At 41.2% G+C, this 20,547-nt stretch overlaps 1 protein-coding gene across 5 annotated transcripts in view; it reads left to right on the top strand.

Moving 5' to 3' along the window:
• ARHGEF12 (Rho guanine nucleotide exchange factor 12) overlaps positions 1–19,592 on the top strand; it is an 82,989-nt gene extending 63,397 nt beyond the window's left edge. For all 5 annotated transcript variants that reach the window (XM_056322902.1, XM_056322904.1, XM_056322900.1 and 2 more), the window contains 14 exons: positions 709–834; positions 1,644–1,758; positions 4,375–4,475; positions 4,731–4,808; positions 6,347–6,422; positions 6,834–7,001; positions 7,521–7,608; positions 8,520–8,609; positions 8,760–8,836; positions 9,213–9,440; positions 11,287–11,772; positions 13,391–13,704; positions 14,487–14,559; positions 15,190–19,592. In XM_056322902.1, coding sequence (XP_056178877.1) covers positions 709–834; positions 1,644–1,758; positions 4,375–4,475; positions 4,731–4,808; positions 6,347–6,422; positions 6,834–7,001; positions 7,521–7,608; positions 8,520–8,609; positions 8,760–8,836; positions 9,213–9,440; positions 11,287–11,772; positions 13,391–13,704; positions 14,487–14,559; positions 15,190–15,200 — 2,031 coding nt within the window. In that variant the 3' untranslated portion in view covers positions 15,201–19,592. The remainder of the gene's footprint in view (positions 1–708; positions 835–1,643; positions 1,759–4,374; positions 4,476–4,730; positions 4,809–6,346; positions 6,423–6,833; positions 7,002–7,520; positions 7,609–8,519; positions 8,610–8,759; positions 8,837–9,212; positions 9,441–11,286; positions 11,773–13,390; positions 13,705–14,486; positions 14,560–15,189) is intronic.
• The last annotated feature ends 955 nt before the right edge of the window (positions 19,593–20,547 follow it).

A 20,547-nucleotide genomic window follows, 5' to 3' on the forward strand; every position in this document is an offset into this window, starting at 1 on the left:
AGAAAATACTTGCTAGAGCAAGCTAGAGTTCAAGCTAATTGTTATATGCCCTTGTGTAGTATTTTGGCTAAGTGACTGAAACAAAAACCCACGGGATCTCATTCTCTGGAGTGAGTATTTCAGGAGTTACTACACTGCATCTCAGACTGGGTAGCAGGAATGGGAAGAGTTGCAGTAAGAGGTTAACCATCTGTCATTTCAAGTACATTTCTCAGCTCTGCTCATGGCTATCATTTCCCCTAACTGTGTTTCTGTAATACTTTTGTTTAGGAAATAAGATGTCATGTTAATATTCTGGTTTTAAGCATGGGTGTCCCTGAGAAACAAGATGACTCTTGGCTTTGCTGACTAGCAGTCTGGTAGATAATGCCTTGTCGTGCATCTGAGTGCAGTTTTTTCTGCTTTCCTTGTGGCTGCTAGTGGAGACATGGCACTGTATTCTCCCTCTGAATCAGTAGTGCATCTGTGGAAAAGACTGGATGTGCTACGGCTGGAGACAGGAGAGCTGCAGAGTTTGAGATGCAAAGGGTTCCTCAGTAGATCGGGAAGACAAGACCTTAAGAACAGGATGGAAATTACTTCTCATATACTGCCAGTAATTCCCTTCTTCCCTGGCAAGACCAGTTCTGCTATGTGGCTATATGTTGAAAGTGGCACATGCTGAACTTGAGTCTGTCTAAATGTGGCTTTCTTGTCTTTCTGGCACAGTTTAGTGGACCAGCAGAGGAGAGGCTGAAACATGCAACTGCCACTTTCTGCAGTAACCAGCCCTTTGCTCTAGAGGTCATCAAGTCACGCCAAAAGAAGGACTCTCGCTTCCAGACTTTTGTGCAGGTGAATTTTATGCAGAGGTTTGAGTTGCCTGAGGATGTGGCTTGTGGCCAGCACAGCATAATGAATGCTTGTAGATAAAGTTACTATAATTAATGACATCATGTCTAACGTTGTCTTCAGATTGGGATCAGTTCCAATACTGTATTTATCTCTACTAATCATTTCTGGAGGGAGGAGCCTTTAGTTCTGGGGAACACAGAATGTCCTGATAGAATGCAGGAAAGCACGCGCTGTCCCAGGCAGGAGGTGACACTTCACTTGAGGTGACTGTTTCCCAAGGATGAGTCCTTCTGTGGGGAAAACTGCTTATAGTAGTGCAATTTTGATGCATTCCACGGGCAGAAGACAGATGATATATACCTATCCTGCCTGCCAGGAAAGGGGCTTGAATACATTTGGCAGTTGGAGGAGAGAACATTATCTTCATTACCACAGACTGAGAAGAATTCTAGTAATACAAGGGTTGAGGTTATATTGAAAAATGTACTGTAGGTTTGCTGTAGTGTGAAAGTCTAAACTGATGTCTTCCCTGCATGGCAGTGACTGAGATTGATTTGAGATGGTACCAGGCCTGTGTGAAGTAATGAGGGAAGGAAGCCGCTGCTTTTGTGATGAGCCTTTCCTATACGTAATTGCAAAGGGAGAGGGGATGTGTTGTCTGAATGATAGATCCTGGCATTTCTTGTCTTGTATTTAATTACTGGAAAGTGAAGTAATAGGCGTTTACGTGATGTATAGATGTTACACATTCAGGTAATTATAGTCTTAATAAAAATGACAAATGTAGATATTGTGCTGTTTAAATTTAGGATGCTGAGAGTAATCCACTGTGTCGCCGGTTGCAGCTGAAGGACATCATTCCCACAGAGATGCAGAGGTTGACAAAGTACCCCCTTCTGCTGGATAACATTGCTAAGTACACAGGTAAAGCCTTTCCACCAAGGTTTGTGCATGCATCTCGGCAGGTTGTCTAGACAAATGCGATTTCAAGGCGTATGTTGAAGAACAGTTCAATTGTATGGATCACTGTCACTTTTCACTGTGACCTCGCTGCTGCCTCCCACACAGGGGAGGGCAGGTTAAAAAAAATAATAAAATCCAGTCGTTGTTTCTACGTTAAATTCATTTTCCTTCTTTGTACAAAAAATAGAAAAAAGATAAATCCAATGTGAAATAAGCGAATAACAGTCTGCATTGGGTTGTAGTGTGTGTAGAGTGCAGTATAATAAATTAAACGTAGTTTTAAAAAGCTCAGGGGGGAGCGCTGAAGTTTTGAAGATAAACCAAACCACTCTGCTTATGAAAGTTACTGGCAAAACAACTCGATTTGCTATTAGTTTTTGAAGAAGGAAACCAGGAATTCCTGACTGTCTCCTCTCCACCCTCCAGTTCCTAGCCAGTTTCTTAGTTTTATGCTGATGGTTACTGTTATTTACGGCTTGTAATGATTATGACAGCCAAACAGAAGTGAAGAGAATGTTTTCTGTGCACCCTTTATATTTCTGATTGTATACGAGTATGTGATAATGTCAATAGCTGAACTTACATTCAGAAGGCATAGAAGCAGAATAAAAAGAGCAGGTATCATGTAACTCTTCCTTGTTACGTGCTCTTAGCAACCACATCTTTAGGAACTTACTGAAAGGCAAGTTGCATTTGTGCTATTGTTTTGAATAGTCATTAGCATACCTTGTTCTTTCTGTGATTTTCTAGATATATTTAACTCACTTCTGTAATCTTGAAGAAGGAAATAACTAGAAAGCATGCAATCACTAAAGATGATACTCTGTTTCAATAAAGTGGTTTTCAATAATAAATATACTCTGATAAACCTTTTTTTCTTGAATTCAGGGCATTAAGATAGCTAAATCAAACTAGTAAGAGACAACGCATTTAAATGAATTCCAATTTCCATGTAGATATATTTGAGAGAGGAAAAAAAAGATCTTCACTAACAGAAATCCCTAATTGTCCGTTACGAACATAAAAATGTGAACAATGAAGAATCTAATAAAAACCTATCAAGTTATTCCGTTGGTTAAACAAGCTTGGATAGACATAGGGCATACTTCTAGGCAAGGAAGAAGAAAAGGAAGATTATAGAATCTAAGCAAAGAACATGTAGTGTTAAAGCTTATGGCAAATCAACATGTTTCTTCAAGAGACCACAAATCAGGTAATACAGAACAAATTGATTTTATTTTTTTTAATGTCAAGGTTTTCTTGTTACTGAGTAAGGGTGTTTGGTTTTGGTTTTTTGGGTGGTGGTTTGGGTTTTTTTTTGCTTTGGTTTGTTTTTAAAATCAGTCCTCAGTTACTAGTTCAAAATTGCCAGTATCTTTGAAAATGGTCAGAATGCAGTCTGACCTACACCCCGAAAGTCTGATATAAAACAAGCTTCATAAAAAAAAAAAAAAAAAGGATGTTCTTGACATAATGTAAATGAAGAACAACTTGGAAAGAAATATTTCCCTACACAATAGACACCAATAGAATCTTAATGAAGCCTTCTTTCCTCATCTGTTGCGTCTCTAAAGCACTACAGAATGTTTTTATGTTCTTGCAGAGGGTGGAGTTTAGCTAGGATGTGTTACACTGGCAGATATTTCCAGCATAACAGGCGAAAATATGATTAATAATACCACAAGATGCCTTTTCAGGTTTACTAGCAGTACCTGCTGTAGTGTAATTTCATTACTCATAAAAAAATATACTGCATTTACAAGTTCACTCTAATCATAATTAGGAAGCATGTGATACTCCATTATCCTTGATGTACTTGTTTATTTGCCTGTTTACTAGATTCTTAATGTGGCTTGTGGTAGTGAGAATTGATGGGGTTCACCTGTGTGTCTCTCTGTGTATGATCAAGTGACATTGGCTGGAAAGATAACTTGTTTGCTCTTGCTGTAATGGAAGACTGTTTTTTATAATCAGGCTGCATGAATGTAGCCAGAGATACTTCTTTCCTAAGCTGTTAAAATAAATACAGGTTATCTGGGTGCAAAAAGTTATTATGTAACGCATTTTTAAATATATTTTGCATTATTTTTCTTTATCTGTTTCTCTCTCTTCCAAATTATATAAATAAGAGGATTGGTAGAAATACAGAAGAAAGTAGTCAGTTGCCAAATCCTGGGACTTTGGCTAGCTGGCTGTGTGCGATTTTAAATATGTACCCCAAAACTGTCTTTGTGCCACAGTGGAGTCTTAGTAAATTTTTTAGATTTCTCAGAATACTTCTCAGATTGATGCTTGTGGAGTAAATAGTTGTCACAAGCCCCTCACAAAAGGAACAGTAAGAAGTGCTGTGTTGTGCATGTTGATCATCAGAGGCTGGTGTCCTGTGCAGGGCAGAATGAATTATCTCCTGTCACAGATGTATGGTTGTCATTTCACCTTTGAAATGCAGCACTTTTGTTGATAGGCTATTCTGTTTTTAAGTTCTCTTTCTCAAATTCGAGGACAGCAAACTGCACTAGATCTCTGACTTTTTCACTCTTTATTGGAAAACATTACATTTCCCTTTTTTTCTTGCAGAGCTGCCTGAAGAGAAAGAAAAAGTGAAGAAAGCAGCGGATCATTGTCGTCAGATCCTTAACCATGTGAACCAGGCTGTCAAAGAGTCTGAGAATAAGCAGGTAGGAGGTGAATGGAGTTAGCGTCAAAAGTTGAGGAGAAGGGGGTTGAAGGGCAGCAAGCTGTTTTAAGACACCTAGGGTCTATGTACTAGTGTTTTGATGTTGTGCTTAAAGATGATTTGTGGCATGAAATATTCCTGTGAGAGGAGGAATCCCGAGCATTTGGGAACGTGTGAAAGTATTTGTGACTGCCTACGCTCTGACACTAGTGACTTCTGCTAATCAAAGTGACTCCCTTCATTGCATTTTCTGCAGCATTTGGAAGATTATCAGCGTCGTCTCGACCTATCCTACCTGAAGCAGTCTGAGGATCCCATGATGGATGAGTTCAGGGTGAGTAACAGCAATAAAGCAATCTCTGTGTAAATCATGATAGCAGCCCTGGTGTTCAGCTTACGGTTCTACTAAAGTCTTCTGATGTACCATCAAATGGTCTTTGGAGATGAATACCTCTGTACAAAAATTAAAACAATTGGTCTCAGAAATTTGAGTTTTTCTACCTTTCTGAAGATCTCTGTGGATGTAACAACTTGATTCTGCACATAGTAGTGTTGATGAAGCTTGTAACCTCTGTGGAACAAGTATTAATGGTCTGCAGGCTAACACAGTGTATCGCATAAAAGATATCCTGGTGGACAATAAGCCTTATTATGGATATATATCTCATGTGATTGCATGTCTTAGTTGTGCTTTTGGAACTGGAGAGGCCTGAGAGTCACGAGGTGTAGCAATGCAGTTGGCTTTGAAAGAAGAACTTGTACACAGATAGGAGATCCACAGGTATAGCCAAATAAAGTCTTAAGTCCAGGGCTAAAAGTACTGTGTTTCATCACCCCTGTAAATTCTTGCAGTTATGATAGTGAAGCTGGTTACTTGTTGTCAGCTGCTGTTAAATGGAATGGGCAACACCATATCCTTGGAGCAGGACTGACTTTATGAAATTTTCACATTTCAAGTGAATGATGCATGCCAATAGGCACTTGCAACTTGAAACATGTTTTTTCTTTCTCATATGTTCCAAATACGTGGCTGCTACACAAGGACCCTTCCCCCTTTGCTCCTGCATCTTTTCCTTGTGATTTGGTACTTTATCCCCAGTTCTTAATTTTTACCACTGTCTAAGCCTGTGTCTTGTATAGATTCTCTGTTATTTATCACTCTCCTATCTTCCCCAAAGTCAGCATGTATCTAAAAAATTCTTATGTGAAGACTTTTCTGTAAAACTGTGTCATGTATCCTTCCACAAATAAACTTGCAAGCATTTAGTTAGGAAATGAAGAACTTACTGGCAGTTATGAAATCTTACTGTCATTGATTGTAGTCTCTGAGACTTGGAAGGAATGACTTGTGAAAATTGTCACTTCTACTTGCCTGCAGATCTAAATGTCACAAGCACTGAAATGACTGAAGAATCCATTGACATTATAAAGTCCATCAGATCATTGGAATGATTTGTATATCATTTGTAGGCACACTTGACTTGCAAATTGAGTGCTGAAGCATTAACTAGTTTTAATACTAGAACTGGTGATTTCATACGGGATATTGGAAAAACTCCTCCTAGATATCAGGTGACATCGTACTGCCTTGGTAGCATGACTTAGTACGAAAATTCTCTACCCTGTGACCCCTGGCATCTGCAAAAGAGCAGTGGGAGAGGAAGAGTGATAACAATTACCCTTCACAAAATTCTGGTTTACAAGCATTACCCTACTTCTGCTCCACACTTCTCTTTCCAGACTGGGTTTAGCTGCTCATCTCCAAACTGGAGTGCCTATCCTAGCCTTCCCTCTGACATTCCCTTGCTTTACCATTACCTGTTTCCACCTAAATTTCATAGTGCAACTTTTTTTGCTTTCCCCTGGTGACAGAACTTGGATCTAACGAAGAGAAAAATGCTTCATGAAGGACCTCTAACTTGGAAGGTTAATCGTGACAAAACTATTGGTGAGTCCTGTTCCATCTACCGACTTAGCAAGCACACACAAACCCAACTGAGAAGGAGAGAAAGAGAAAGCATTTCTGCAGTTTGCAATTATGATTCTTACTGCCACCTATAATAATGCCTGTGTGTTTCTCAGAGCTGATTAAATTATTCTTGTCAATTCTGAAATGTGCTGGAGTATCATTAAGGCCATGCCGGGACACAGCAGTCAGTCATGAGATGATCCAATTCCATCTGTAGCATTCTGCTGTAGTTTTGATGAAGAAGATTTGCAAGCTTTGCCTAGAATGGCATAGCACTGATTACAGCCTCTGCATGAGTAATCAAAAATGCAGCCTTTTTATTTCTGCAGGGGAGTGATACAAAACTATGAATCTTTTAACTCATTCTGGGTTCTTTTGCACTCGATGCAGATCTCTACACTCTGCTTCTGGAGGACATTCTGGTGCTGTTGCAGAAACAAGATGATAAACTGGTACTGAAGTGCCACAGTAAAATCTTGGCATCGACAGCTGACAGTAAACACACCTTCAGTCCTATCATCAAATTGAACACTGTTCTGGTTCGTCAGGTGGCAACAGGTCAGTGTAACCAATTGAGAAAGCAAAAGAGGAAGCCAAAAACGAGCATTAGATCAGTTGAGGGTAGATTTTTTGTCTAGAGTTCCAGAGTAGAACATGGAAAAATGTGTAGGCTGAATTCTTGGTTGTCCAACATCTTGCTTTGTATGTATGAGCTTTTTAACTTCTTTGCAACAGTAATAGGCATGGTTTGAGTTTTAAATAGACTTCTAAATTTAAGTACTCTGATTGTATCAGATGAAAGGTAGTCTAGAAGTTATTAGGAGGGGAAAAAAGGAGAAATAAATCTGTTTCCAAATGGTTTGGGTGGTAATGGCTCTTTTTTTTTTTTTTGGACTAATAGACAAATTTCCTATATAGAGGAAGACTTATGTTTGTATATCATAGCGTTGGAGGGTTATCTCATGAAGTCTTCTTTCATTGCTTCTCATTGGGGTTATGCCCAGTTTTAGGAATTTTCAGAAAGCTATGTGGGACGAGGCAACTAGTTAAATTCTTCCCCTCCCTGTGTTGCTTCAGATAACAAAGCTTTCTTCGTCATCTCCATGTCAGAAAATGGCGCTCATATTTATGAACTGGTGGCACAGACTGTTTCAGAAAAGAATGTGTAAGTAATTGGTTCGGCTCCATCTGCTGCTTGATTTGTTGTACTTGAGAGATGTTGTACACCTGCGTGCCTGTGGTAACTGTGCAGGTGTCTCTGAATTACCTAAGTTCCTCTCTAAGCTTAGCTGAAAACAGTGATGTTGACCTATGTAGGAAGTATCCAAGGATAGTCCCTCCCAACTTACAAAAAGCAGGGGAAGGGTGTATACACAGGTGTTAGTGAGTGTGTGTGTATATATATACTTCTAAGCACGCCTATGTATTAAAAAACCCCACCCCATACATACACTCAGTGCTTCTGTTATTTTAGCTTTGCTGTCTGGCTCACTCCAGACCGTTTTCTGACCTCAAAAATGGCTTTTGATTACCCTTGCAGTTCTGGTCTTTTATGACTGCATCTTCGTGCAGAACCAGTTAGCTTTGCAGACTTTGGTACTAGCGTCATGAGCACCCCGGTGCATGAATTTGATTCCCTAGCTAAATGCTTTTTTTCCTCTTTGGTAGAGGAAATGCTTTTCTTCTGAAGCGTAAGCAGGGCATAGACTTTATTTGTATGATGCATAGCAACTGTTCTAGCGCGTCATATATGAAATTCTTCAGTAATATCTGCAATGTTACTTAATGCTTTTGTGTATGTATATATAAAATAACTGCCTTGCCTGAGAACTCCTGTTAAGGTCTTGTCATTCATTTCCTTCTGCTGAAGAGTATCCTGGTGAGGTGAGCATTATGCTCTGGTGCTTCATTTGTAGCTGCAAGGTATTGCTGAGGAATTGAATGTAACAGAGTTAAAGATGTTTCTGTTGGTAAGAAAAGCAGTAATAATATTAACAGGATTTAAAAGGTGTTAAATAGAGAAGTATTCTTTATGCTGCATGTCTTGCATGTTTTTATTTGATGTTTCTTCTGCAGATGGCAGGACCTTATTGCTCAGATGGCAGGGACTGTAAAAATGGGGAGTACCAGAAGAGTGATTCCATTACCACAGTCAGGACCTGGCGAGTAAGTAAAAGCAGCTGGAAGAAGAAGGGCTCGTTTTTCTTTTTCCAGTACTCCTTCTTCTGCTCAAAGTTTGCCATTCAAAGCACGGATTCTCATGCAGCAGTTCAGATATGTGACTAAAAGAATGTGTTTGTTCTTTCCTCCCTGCAGAGAAGAGCGTGAAGAAGAGGAGCAGCAGAAGCTTAAAGAGCAGCATGACATTCCTGCCAGTAGTCTACAAAGTCCAGGTAAAACAGTGGTCCAGGTAAATGGTGTCACTAGTTTTGCTGCATGGAGTGCAAATGTGCCAAGCCTTATTCCTTGTGGCTTGGGGATCTTTTGGTAGCTTTGACACTTTTCTGGAAAGAAATGATTTCTTTACAGGTCATATAGAGAAGTGATACTGAACCTCTTGACGTACCTCTCACTATTTCCATCTGTTTTATTAATTGCTGGGAAATATTCTTTTTTCCCCTGGGAAGAATTGACCTTTTACCAATCCCATGCTAAAGAACTGTATTTTTCAGTGTTTTCTGAGATACCTGTGTGAAGCAGAATTTTCTGCAGTTTAACATCATATTTGACATAGTTGTTTAACCTGAATGTGTATTTTCTGTTTACTAGATAAAGATTTGGGCCTCGAATCTCCCTTAATACTGAATGCTCAGTCGTCTTCGCCCATCATGTCTGAAAAGTCCAAGGTAGAAAGTCTTCTTGTGTCAGAAAGACAGTTTGATAAAGTGCAGCAGGCAGACCTGACACTTAAAGATTCTTCTGCATGCTATGAACACACAGCCACCAGTTTACCTTCCGTATCAGAAGGGCAGTGGGCACTGGATGCATTAAGGAACTGTAAGTATCTGTGGGCAGTGTCTGGGATACGATTTGGAAATTGTTAGGTCAACCATCTAAATCAATGAGCTAATATAAAATCTAAAGCCCATTTCTATAAAATATCAATTCTCTCTGTGCTGTACATCACAGTGTAGCAAAACAAAATGGATCTGACAGCAAGGAATTCTAAGTTCTGAATTCGTATACTGGCCCTTTCTGTGGCTTGAGGCCTCTCGTTGTTTTTCTGTGGTTTTCCCATGTATAAAATGATGGTGGTAATGAATTGTTACTTACTGTCCATGAAGTTCTTTGATGACGGCAGATTGCAGAACTTTGTGCAGTGCTGTACAGTGCCATGGCTAGTTGGCAGTTTTTTTAAAAGACAATGCAGTTAGCCTGTGGACTTATTTTCATAGCACTGGAGCAGAATAGGAGAGGTTGCATGAGTTGCAGAATATGATTCTGCATATTTTTTTGTAAAATCCTACAAATGAGATTGGATATATGTGAGCTTGGCAAAGTCTAGGTTCAGATTTTCTGAGGAATTGGGAGGTGGTTGGATATAATTAGATCAACACTTGTTCGTGTTGAAAAGAAATTTTCCTGATGGACAGATTATTCTGTAGAATTGTTTATAGAAGATTTTTAATCACTTTCTCCATCCTCTGGTATACCTCCTTTCACAGGAAGAATGCAGGGCTACGCAACCTACTTGATCAGAGCTAGCAGTGCAATTCCTAAATATAACTTCCTAAAATTTGAATGAATTCATTAATCCATGTATCTCTTCTTGGCAACTCTGAAAGGGACACGAAGTCCCTCAATTGTACTTGGAGGGAGTAGCCAGTATTGCTTCTCTGTGGGTCATTTGCTTTTACCCAAATGCACAGCATTCATATCCTTGGCCCAAATTCCCTCTTCCATCTCCCTCTACAAGTAATGACAGTTCTCTGCAATCTAGTAGGTTATCTCGGATCTTTAGATCCATTTATGCTTCTCCTTACAGGGTTCAAAGTCCTTTTCTAATTCTGAATGCTGTACAAGTGTCCTTGGTACTTGTTTTCAGAGACTAGCGATAAGGTAATCTTAGTCTGTGGGGTGCGTAGAGACAGTATTAGTGACCCAGCATCTCATGACTATTCAGGCTGTAAAGAGCAGCCCTCTGACAGCAGCCGTGGGTCACTCACATTTTGACAGGAGCCTTCCACTTAGATGAGTGACTGTTCTGTTGTATGAAATCATAGCTTTTCTTGGGTGTTAAATGATCATTATATGTTGAGATTGAACAGTGTTCTTATGCTCTTGACAGTATCACATTTTTGTTTTGAACAATGTGTCCTTATTATGAAGTGTTTGGTTGGGATAATTTGGGAACCAAAGGAATGTGGGTTGAAGTTCAAACAAGAATAAATTTGCATGAAATTTTGGGGGAAATGTGTCTTCAATTTTTTTGATCTGTCATTTCAAAGTTGAGTGGAATGTTCTCAATATGCTTGTTTCTCAGGTGGGAATCCCCTATTACAGCCGTAAGTTTTAGGTCATCTGGGGGCATGAGTGAAACCTGGGCACTCATCAGTGCTCCACCTCACTTGCTGGATAATTTCAGTAGGTGATTTCTCGGTTGTTCCCTAAGCAAGGTGGAACTTGCACTGATCTGTTTGCTGTTGCTTGTAAGGTAACATGTAGACTAAGGCTTCAGACCGTACATACTTATTTTAATCCTGGTTTTTCCTACCAAGAGTAATAAGAGGGCTGGCTGCTATGAGAGAGAGACCTTTCTGAAAGGGTGGCCTTAGGTCTAGCTTATTCGTTGTTAGGGAGGTTATGGTCTGAGAAGCCTTGTGAACGTTATCTCTACTTGCAGTGGGCTTGCTGAAACAATTGTTGGTACAGCAGCTTGGCTTTTCTGAGAAGGGGACCCTTGAAGACCGGCAACGCTTTCCCAGGTTTCGGACCGTTTCTCATGAAGCCCAAACGGAGAGCAGAAGTGAGCCTGGACTACAGCACTCTGACAATAACAAATTTCACCAGCCTGGAACGGACAGAACGCTTCTGAGAACCGGAACTAATGAGTCCACAGCTGGTTATGGCCTCCGGACTTCAGCTGAATCACCAGCTTCAGGGGATGCCATGCAGCTGATCGTGAGAGACCCCAGATCAAGTAGTACCTTAGCAATAGACCGCATGAGTATGAATCTGGAGATCTCAGCCGCAGAGCTGGAAGGGGTGGCCGCTGATGAAAGTGGGGAGCATTTTTTTGATGCTCGAGAAGCTCACAGTGATGAAAATCCATCTGAAAGTGAACTAATGGAAAGGAAGGAGGAAGAGGATGTGCAAATACGGATCTCAGGTGAGCATATTTCATTCGCTCATTGAATGATAGTCTGTCTAGATTCAGTATTAGAGATGTCCCCTTTTCTTACATGGTATAGGATATTTAAAGTTAACTTTCAGACCCTGACAGTAATTTTAGCCCTGAAAAGGGCTTTGCAAACATGTACCTAATGAATCCTCTTTTGTATGAAAGGAGAAGCTGAAATACTGTGGGGTTAATACACTGTGACAGACTGTAATTATGGAGGCACCGGGCACAATGCAAGCTCTTGATTGCGGTTGCCACAGGACTGCTTTATCTCTCAGCTGACTGTTGGGACCTGTAGGGAGAACATTTTCCCTGAAGGAAAGCACTTCCCTAGTCTGTACACACAGAGTCCCCATGACTCCTGCTATTTTGTAGGTACTGTCTTGGTAAAAAACCAAAGAGTTTAGCTTTGCACTGTAATTATCTCCTGCGACCTTACCCCAATGTGAAGTTCTTCAAAGATAATTTTTGTTATTTCTATTATTTTTACTACATATGGTATATTTGGCAGTTACCTGAGTAACATCTCAATGTGTATCTATTGCAGCCCTCAACAAGGTTATAGAGCTTTTAACTCAGCAGATAACTAGCTCTAAGACAGCAGCTGTGAGCACTTTCATGGGGCTTTGCATGCTTTGTGTTTGGAAAGTCCTGTGATGATTTTGATCAGCTGACATGGTGGCACACTACTAAATTTAGTAGACAAGTTGAGGTTTATCTCACATGTATGTTATAGTAGATGTAGGTACTAGAAGGTAGATTCTATATGACTATTAGTCTTAATTTCTCATCCATAAATGTTTTTGCTTGAAAACTGGATTCTCTCAATGTGAACAAGCCAATTTTTGACTTTTGACTGCCTGAATGCTGCTTTCCAACTACATATTGAAAATAATTTTTCTTTCCCTGAATTACTGAGACATTTTAAATTATTAAAACTGAGCCAACAACTTGAAGCATCTAATTTATTTGTCACCTCTTACGCTGTTTACTTTCTTAACTGTGCAGGCACATCAAAATTAGATTGACCTGTTTTTAGTCAGTTCTGACTCCACATGCTAGCTTTGCTCTAATACTGTAGAGAAATTATTTAATATAATCCTATTGCTAAGTGCAGGTTGTGAAAGCATTTCTGTCTATAATTGCTTTATCTTTTAACATATCATCAGCAAGCTAAACTTTAAAGCTAACCCATCTAAAACCATCGTCAGCACCATAGCTAGTTAAGCGGAGGTTAGAAATCTAGCAGTCTGTCGGGTACCATTAGTGTAAGTGCACGTTTTTCAGATGTTATAATGGAAACACAGATTTTGGAAAACAGGAAGGTAGGTGCTTAGCTCATCTAATCATGTAATTCTCAAACTGCAGTCCCCAAACCAGCCATGATCTCTGAAGCCTAATTCAGAATCAAACTAGTCTGGTCTGATACAATCACTATTCTGTATAGTGTTCACAAATGCTTTTTCTTACCCATTTTGAAATGTCTCAAGAGATCTGGGCCTCTCACCACTTATCTTCCTTAAAGTCTGCTTAAACTGTCTACAGTTCAGTGGTTCTTGGTGATTATTGAGCTGGAGGTGTTAGTAAAAAGCTGTTCTCTTAACAGGAAATTATTTGATCCTTGATGGATATGGAACAGTGCAGGAGAGCTCCACAGATGAGGAGATATCATCTCTGGTTCTCCAGTGCACTGCAGGTGGCCGCACCTCTTTGGACTCTGCACAGCAGCAGCCACTTTCCCCCCGGGACACGCAGTCGGATGGAGGAAGCTCCCCGTTTGCTGAGGAGATGATGGCCTCACGCTGGGGGGGAGTGGAAGAGTCCTGCTCTTTTGTAGCAAGCCCTCACTTCTCTATAGAGTCACGTGTGCAGATGATGCAGTATATTCAGAAGATAGAGGATGACCTTGAAAAGTTAAAGGTACGCTAAGTTTCTATTTGCAGTATCAGGATTTTCATATTCCTCCCATTTCATTTCAGAAAAGAGCTTGAAAATAATTTTGAGGGGGAAGAAGGCAGCCATGCCTGCTTTTTTGTCTTTGACTCTTACCTCTAGAACCTTTTGAAGCAGAAACTTGGTGCTGTTTTGGTTGCATTGAGTTGTGGGTTACGAGAGGCAAGTAGTTCTGCTAGAGCTAGCGGGTATGTATGTTGCTTTGATTTGAATTCGGAGAGTTTCCTGAGGGATAGGACAAAACCGAAGCAAATCTGCAGCAGTGGAGTTTTGAAGGGGCCACTGGCCTAAGGAATAGGAATTCCTGACATAAAATGACTTAGCAAATCTGTTGTATACTGCTGCTGATGTCAAATGGAGATGCTAAATTGCAGCAGACCGGTAAACAAGGTTTTCAGACTTGCTATATTCAAAATGATGGTTTTGTATGTGCTGGAGATTTTTTATACACAACAGCCATTGCTGTAGAAGTGTTATAGCGTCTTGGTGTGCAAGTCATACCGACATGTTAGGTCAGTAGCCAGCCTTTAATTTAACTGAAGTCTGAAAAGTGGAGTATTGCATCCAAGTGGAAGGCCTGATGAAGGTGCCGATAAAGGAGCTGAGATCCACTGTGGGTCACTGTGCAACATGGGTGATTTCAGTCCACTCACTGGTAGTAAAAATTCCCTTTTCCTGTTTGAGGCCCTCTTTGTTCACTTGGTAATTAAAGAGCCACTTGAGTTTTGGGGTTGTTTTTTGTTTTGTAGGAGGTTGAGGAAGACTACACCATTCTCCGACGCCAAGGGCTGGCTGGATCAGCCTCCACAGGAGAGCACTCAGGTACGCAACCAGACTGTCTCTAATTGGTAGCATATACCACATTAGCTTCAGACATTAAACAAAGAGCACAAAGTCAATTATTGATGTTTCTCACATGCACGCAAAAGGTTTCACCTACTTCAGCAGCTTTCACAGGGCTGAGACCATGCTGATTCCGGGAAAGGTCAGTTGTATCCATCGAGACTCACGTGTGCAGAGGAGCTTGTTCCTTCCTCTGAAAAGGTTGCTCACAAGCTGTCTCACTCATACCTGCCAAAGACCTACATCTCAGGATGTACAACTTCTCTGTCAGAGAAGGCTAGATTGATGTAAAATCCCAAAGGAAGATTTTTTGAGCATGTAAAATGAGTACAGTCTGTCTTCTCTTTCTCTGGAGTGTCTCTAGTGCTGTGTAAAGTGGTTGCCGTGGGTCCCTTTAAATTGGCCTTGAGCATCCTAGAAATGTAATTTGCTGGAATTAACTAACAAAGGTCGTCAAGGTTAAATGGCTGCGCTGTTTCTCATATAACGCGCTTTCACTGCTAATACTAGTGTTTAGAAATGTTAGCCATTCTTCTCTCATTGCGCTCCCTTTCTCTCACCATCCTTTTTTTTTGTTTTTCTTCTTTTTTTTTTTTCTTCTTCCTTCAGACAAAAGCTAGTCATGTTTTCAGGAGTGACTGAAGATTGGATGAAGAGTATCAGGATACAGTACCCGCTGTCTTCCTTGTGGACTTTGAGACAAGAGGGTTTGGACCATCCACATGTGAACCATACTTTAGCAAAGTGGGAATGGGGTGCTTTTCCTGTGGGGCATCTGCACTATCTTGTCAGTGAGGGAGCCTATTCTATTCTGCTCCTTTCCTTGCTACCAGAAATTCATTTTTCAGAACAGAAAAACCAAACCAAATGTACAGAGCTTTGGGTGTAGGATATAAAAATGTATTTAGACATTAAAAAAAAATCAATGTATTTATTTGACTTCATTCCGTGTATCAAAAGCACATTTTAATTTTTTAATCTGCCTTTTTTTGTTCTATTTTAATTGGGTAGTGACAGTTCTAGCCCTCTGCATATAGTACACCCAGCGTGCCACTGCTCCTGAACCAAAGGTCAGGTCTGAGGGGAGAGGGTGTGCCTATGTGCAAGTGTATCTTTACTTCACTGGACTGGACTCTGCACTCCCTGCTGGCAATCAAACTGCCATGCGAAGAGCTAATTACGAAGGTGTTAGGATGACTTCTGGCTGGAGCTATCTGTATTCAACAATTGCATGGGAACTGCTCATGTCACCATATGTGTAACAAGAATTTTCCATGCACTAAATAGCCAGGCACTTGAGATGGGCAAATTTTCTTTTTCCCCTCTCCCATTAGGGGTCTCCTTCGTTGACATGCAAGATTAGGGTGGGAGAGGAGAAAGGTAGGTTTAATTTTTTTCTTGACTTTGTTGGCTTTGATCATTGTCTCCTTTTGTAAAGTGATAAAAATACTTGGACCTGCAGCACTTTCGTAACTCTTCTCTGGATCAAAAAGAAAAAATGCAAACCCAGAAGTGTTTCAAAGATGTGGGGCAGATCTGCCCCTGATCCACTACTGAATGAATAAGGGCTGCCATTTGAGTTAGCCACAGGTACTGCTGATTATAGGGCCAGTAAGTTTTAGTACCTGAAAGTATGTCTTGCTGAGGGCTTGGGGTGGGTTTGGAGGTTTTTGTGGGGGGTGGGCTTCGGTTCGTTTTTGGGTTTGGTTTTTGTTTTTATATATATATAATATATATATATATAAAACAAACCCCTGGTTTGTGCCAATGTGTTCTTACTGAAACAGAGATGTGCAAAACAAAGTAGGCTGAAACAGCTCTCTAGTACTTCGTTAGGCCTGTTGTAATGGGGTTTGTTGTTGGAATTCCTTCCAGTCTGGGAACAAGATGGTGAATATCAGGCTGCCGGCAAAGCTAATGTGGGACAGCCTAAGCCGGCTGCGCCTCTGCTCTGAAGTTGGTCCTAGGGCAGGCAGTTCCTGCTTGGCATAGGTGGTTGAAGCTGTCCCCACTATCACAGCCACCGTGAACAGGACTGCTAGTGGGAAGTGTGTAGGGCAGTCTCTTTTGCACCCTCTTCCCAAGTCTTAAACTAGTTAACGAACCCAAACCGATCAGCATGCCAGACCTGTAAATTGCATTAACATGTCAGAACTGCTATAGCATTGTTTGCATCATGAAATGCTGAGACTCTGTCTTTGGTCAGCATAAAGATCATGCTCCTTGCTCCTTTAAAGCAAATGTTTTCTCTTTAGCTACTGGCAAGAAATCAGATCTGTCCTTTGTCTACTTATGTAGGAAAAAACCAGTTATTGTTCTTCCCATTAGAGATATGCAAGGAATAAGTTCTTGTAAAGACTGACAGAGTTTCAGCAGAGATGATCTTGGGCCTGGTGTGGAAGTTGGAGCCATGAACCCTCACAGAGTAGGGAGGAGTTTCTCTTGTTTTAAAAGCCAATTGCACAAAGTGTCATTTTTCACCAGCGGAGCATTACACTGCCAACACAAGCCACATTCTCTTCCAGGCTGGCAGGAGCTTCCTCTTTCCTAGCACCCACCAAGGCCTGTCCTGTTGCACCTGTATGAGTGTCCTGGCAGTATTAGCTGAGCACTTCCATTCTTACGTGGGTGGGATCTCCCCTCCTCACCTTCAGCCATATGGTTCCTTTGGTTATAAACTTGTAGGCTTCCCCTGATAAACCCTGAAACTAGAATGCTGCCTCATGCTGATGTGGTGTCTTGTACTTGATCCTGCCAGAAAGAGAACTGGGCTATAGCCAGCGTCAGTGTTTAAGGCCCTTTCTCCCTCCCAGCTCCCCTTCATCGGCTGGCATGATGCTTGCCTGGGTCTACACTCCAGAAGCAGGAGCAGTTACTATGACCTTAGCTGTCTAAAAGCTTTCCAACAGGCTTCCATGGTTGGTTGAAAATTACCACGGAACTATTAGAGAGCTTAGTCTGGCTTTCCAAGAGTGTGCTGGAAGACCAGGAAAGGCGGGACCTGTGAAGCCCTGGTTGCTTAATACTTCCCTTGTGACTGAAGGTAAAATCCTTGGTTCTCGGGTTTTCTCCAACTTGCATGAATTTCAAGGTTCATGGTGAGCAACATATTGCATGAGATGTAGCTGTTCGGATGTGCCACGGGGGAGCAATCTGCCCTTGCTGCTTCTGAGGTTTTCACCTTTGCATAAGCATTTTGTAGCATCATCTGCCACTATATTGATTCATCTCTCATAGGTGTAGTAGCAGTGAAAAAGCTGGGAGTGCAGAGTATTTATGCTGCCATGTCATCCTTACGTTATTGCCTCCAGAGATGCTGGAGTGGAATTTTCCCCACCATCCCCTAATACTACCTTGGACATAATCGACTGGGAGGCCAGGTGCAGTTTTGTCCCTGTCAGCTCTCAAGATGTACAAGGGGAAACATCCACACTTTGTGCCAGGCTCACAAGGATGACAGAGAGGCCTTTGTGCTAGATGAAATGGACAGTCTGCAGAGCAGGAGATTGCAGAGAGCTTTAAGGAGTGTTAGAGAAGACCAACCCATTTGAACCCAGTTTTATGGGCAATATAAATGACACGCTGTGCTCTGTCCTGTTTATTTTTTTCGTTTCAGCTGGCCTTCTTATGCTACATTGATCGTCCTCACAAATAGGGCATTACTTCTCTAGAAAAATGATGGTGGGGTCAGGGATCCATTATCTTCTGAGAGCAGTAATCTGAAATAATGGGCAGTCCTTTTTCCTCTCTAGCACATCTACTGTATAGCAGACATCAGGCCATGTCTTGCTGTGTGGAAGGAGCTGGAACTCAAATGCACTATGCAGGATTCTCACACTTTTTTTTTTTTTCTCCCCCTTTAAGCCATAAGATTACCCTTTTTAAAATTCCAGTTTGCAGTGTAAGGGAGCATTTTAATTTGCCCCTCGTTGGTGGATGGTTGATTGTACATTCCCTTACTGAAACTGGATAGCAGAGCAGGACAGTGTTCTCTGGGGTTTTTTGCCCCAGGCCTTCCCAATGTTTTGGGTTTTTTTCCTTCCCCAAATAAAAGATGAGCAAGGGTTTCTCATCTTGGGAACAAAGACAAAGTATAGCAGCCATTCTTGCATATCCTTCTGAGAAGTGTTTTCTGCTGTTACGGGATGTAGTTCATGGACAAGCAAAAAGGTCCGATGGGTATTTTCTGGAATGGGCAATTTCCTTCTCCTGTAGAAGGGTGGAAGAGCAAACGTGTTTGATCACTCTGGTTTCTTTAATGAACATGCCTTCTCTGTAGGGAGGGGAAATTCCTTTAATGTGTCCTGTAGGTGGGGTCAGAAAGAAGGATGAGGAATGTAAACCTCAAGAGCTAAGAAGTCTAGATGGCTGGTCAGCTTTCAGACAGCACTATGCCTATTTCCAGTGTTTTCATAAAACGTAGATACTCTGATTTACAGGTACTGTCCCTGTTATTAGAAGACGGGTCTGACGCTTCAGCAGGTGACCCTCAATTTTAATCTCAGTGCTTGATGGTATCTGGCATTGTTTTCTCCCTGTGTTCCCCAAAGAAATCCCTGAATTCCCTCCCCCTCAGGTGCCAACTGACAAGCAGATGTACTGCAAAAGGGATACTGCAGCCAAAACACTGCTGTTTTATTTTGAATTAAGTCTTGTGGAGCTCTCTTCATACTAGAATATTTTTATTTTCTTTGTACAACATACAATCATGTACTCTTAACAGAGATTTACTTTAAAGAGAAGAAAAAAATCTGGAAGTATTCTTTAAAAAATACACAAAAATCTTTATTAATAATCCTGTATTTTTACTGATCATGTTTGAATGTCTAAAAAGACTTTATTGTTCTAATTATCCAGATGTATGTTTGTAAAATAGCTCTTTTATGACTTAGCTGATAAGGTTGTATGTTTCTGGAATTAAATATTGGTCACTTAAAAAAAATATCTGTTTTCAGGATCTGGGAAATAGAAAATTTAAGCGTTTCAAGTATCATTAAATAAGCTTAAAGGAAGTAAGTTTTGTCTGCTGGATTTTTTGTTTGTTTTTTTGGAGGTTTTTTTTGTTTTAATTGCCTCGAATTTTGGCAGGACAAACTGTCTTGATTGGCAAAGGAAGCTTTCACTTGGTACAAGTGACCTTTCAGAATCTGTTGTTGCTGATGCAAGTGTGGGGACCCCCAGTTCTCCCAGTTAACACAATTCTTGTTGAGCAGCTGCTGTTCCTTGAGGAGGGAGTGAGAGCCTCCTGCCAGCAGCAGAGGGGATGCTCTCCTGGGGACACTGCCTGTGCCCAGCTGGTGGGCAAAGGGAGCGAAAACGCTGCTGTTCTCGTTTGGTCGAGGTAGAAAGGTCCTGTATTTCCAGGCACTGGCTGTTTCCCCGCCTGCTGTCCTGTCCCCTTCTAGTTTGAGTGGGAATATTTGGGCTGTGTGAGCAACTTCAGTTCTGGTTGATGAGTTCACTCCAACCACCTGCATCTCACCCCCACCCTAACCTTGTGAATAAAGTGCAAGAAATTGATGCTTTGGACTCGGTGGCCTCTGCTTAGAGGGGCTTCTAGCAGTGTATCTCATTTGGTGTGTCTTCTCCGAAGCTCTGTGCCCAAGATGGTCCTTAAAAAGAAAAACACAGGGGGTGAGAAGTAGTACTGAATCTCCAGAGATCTTACTCAAGTCTTAAAACTTCTGACACTGAAGGCACCGGGTGCAGACTCTTCACAGATCTTAAGTACCTTGACCAAATTCCTGCTGTTCGGAGCGGGTCAGTGAGTAGCTAGTCTTATTCTGAAATCAAATGAGCCTTCCTGAAAGAACTGAAGTTCCGGATCGGTAAGTAATCAATGTTTATGCTCCTCTCACATCCTGGACTTGTACTTCTTTGCTTCTCTGTGTTGGTGTCAACAGCAGTCCTGTGTGAAGGCTGTAATCAAGCAGGGGTATCTGTATATGCCATATAATGTAATGAGTA

Source organism: Falco biarmicus, chromosome 20, assembly GCF_023638135.1.
Source record: "Falco biarmicus isolate bFalBia1 chromosome 20, bFalBia1.pri, whole genome shotgun sequence".
Classification (NCBI taxonomy): domain Eukaryota; kingdom Metazoa; phylum Chordata; class Aves; order Falconiformes; family Falconidae; genus Falco; species Falco biarmicus.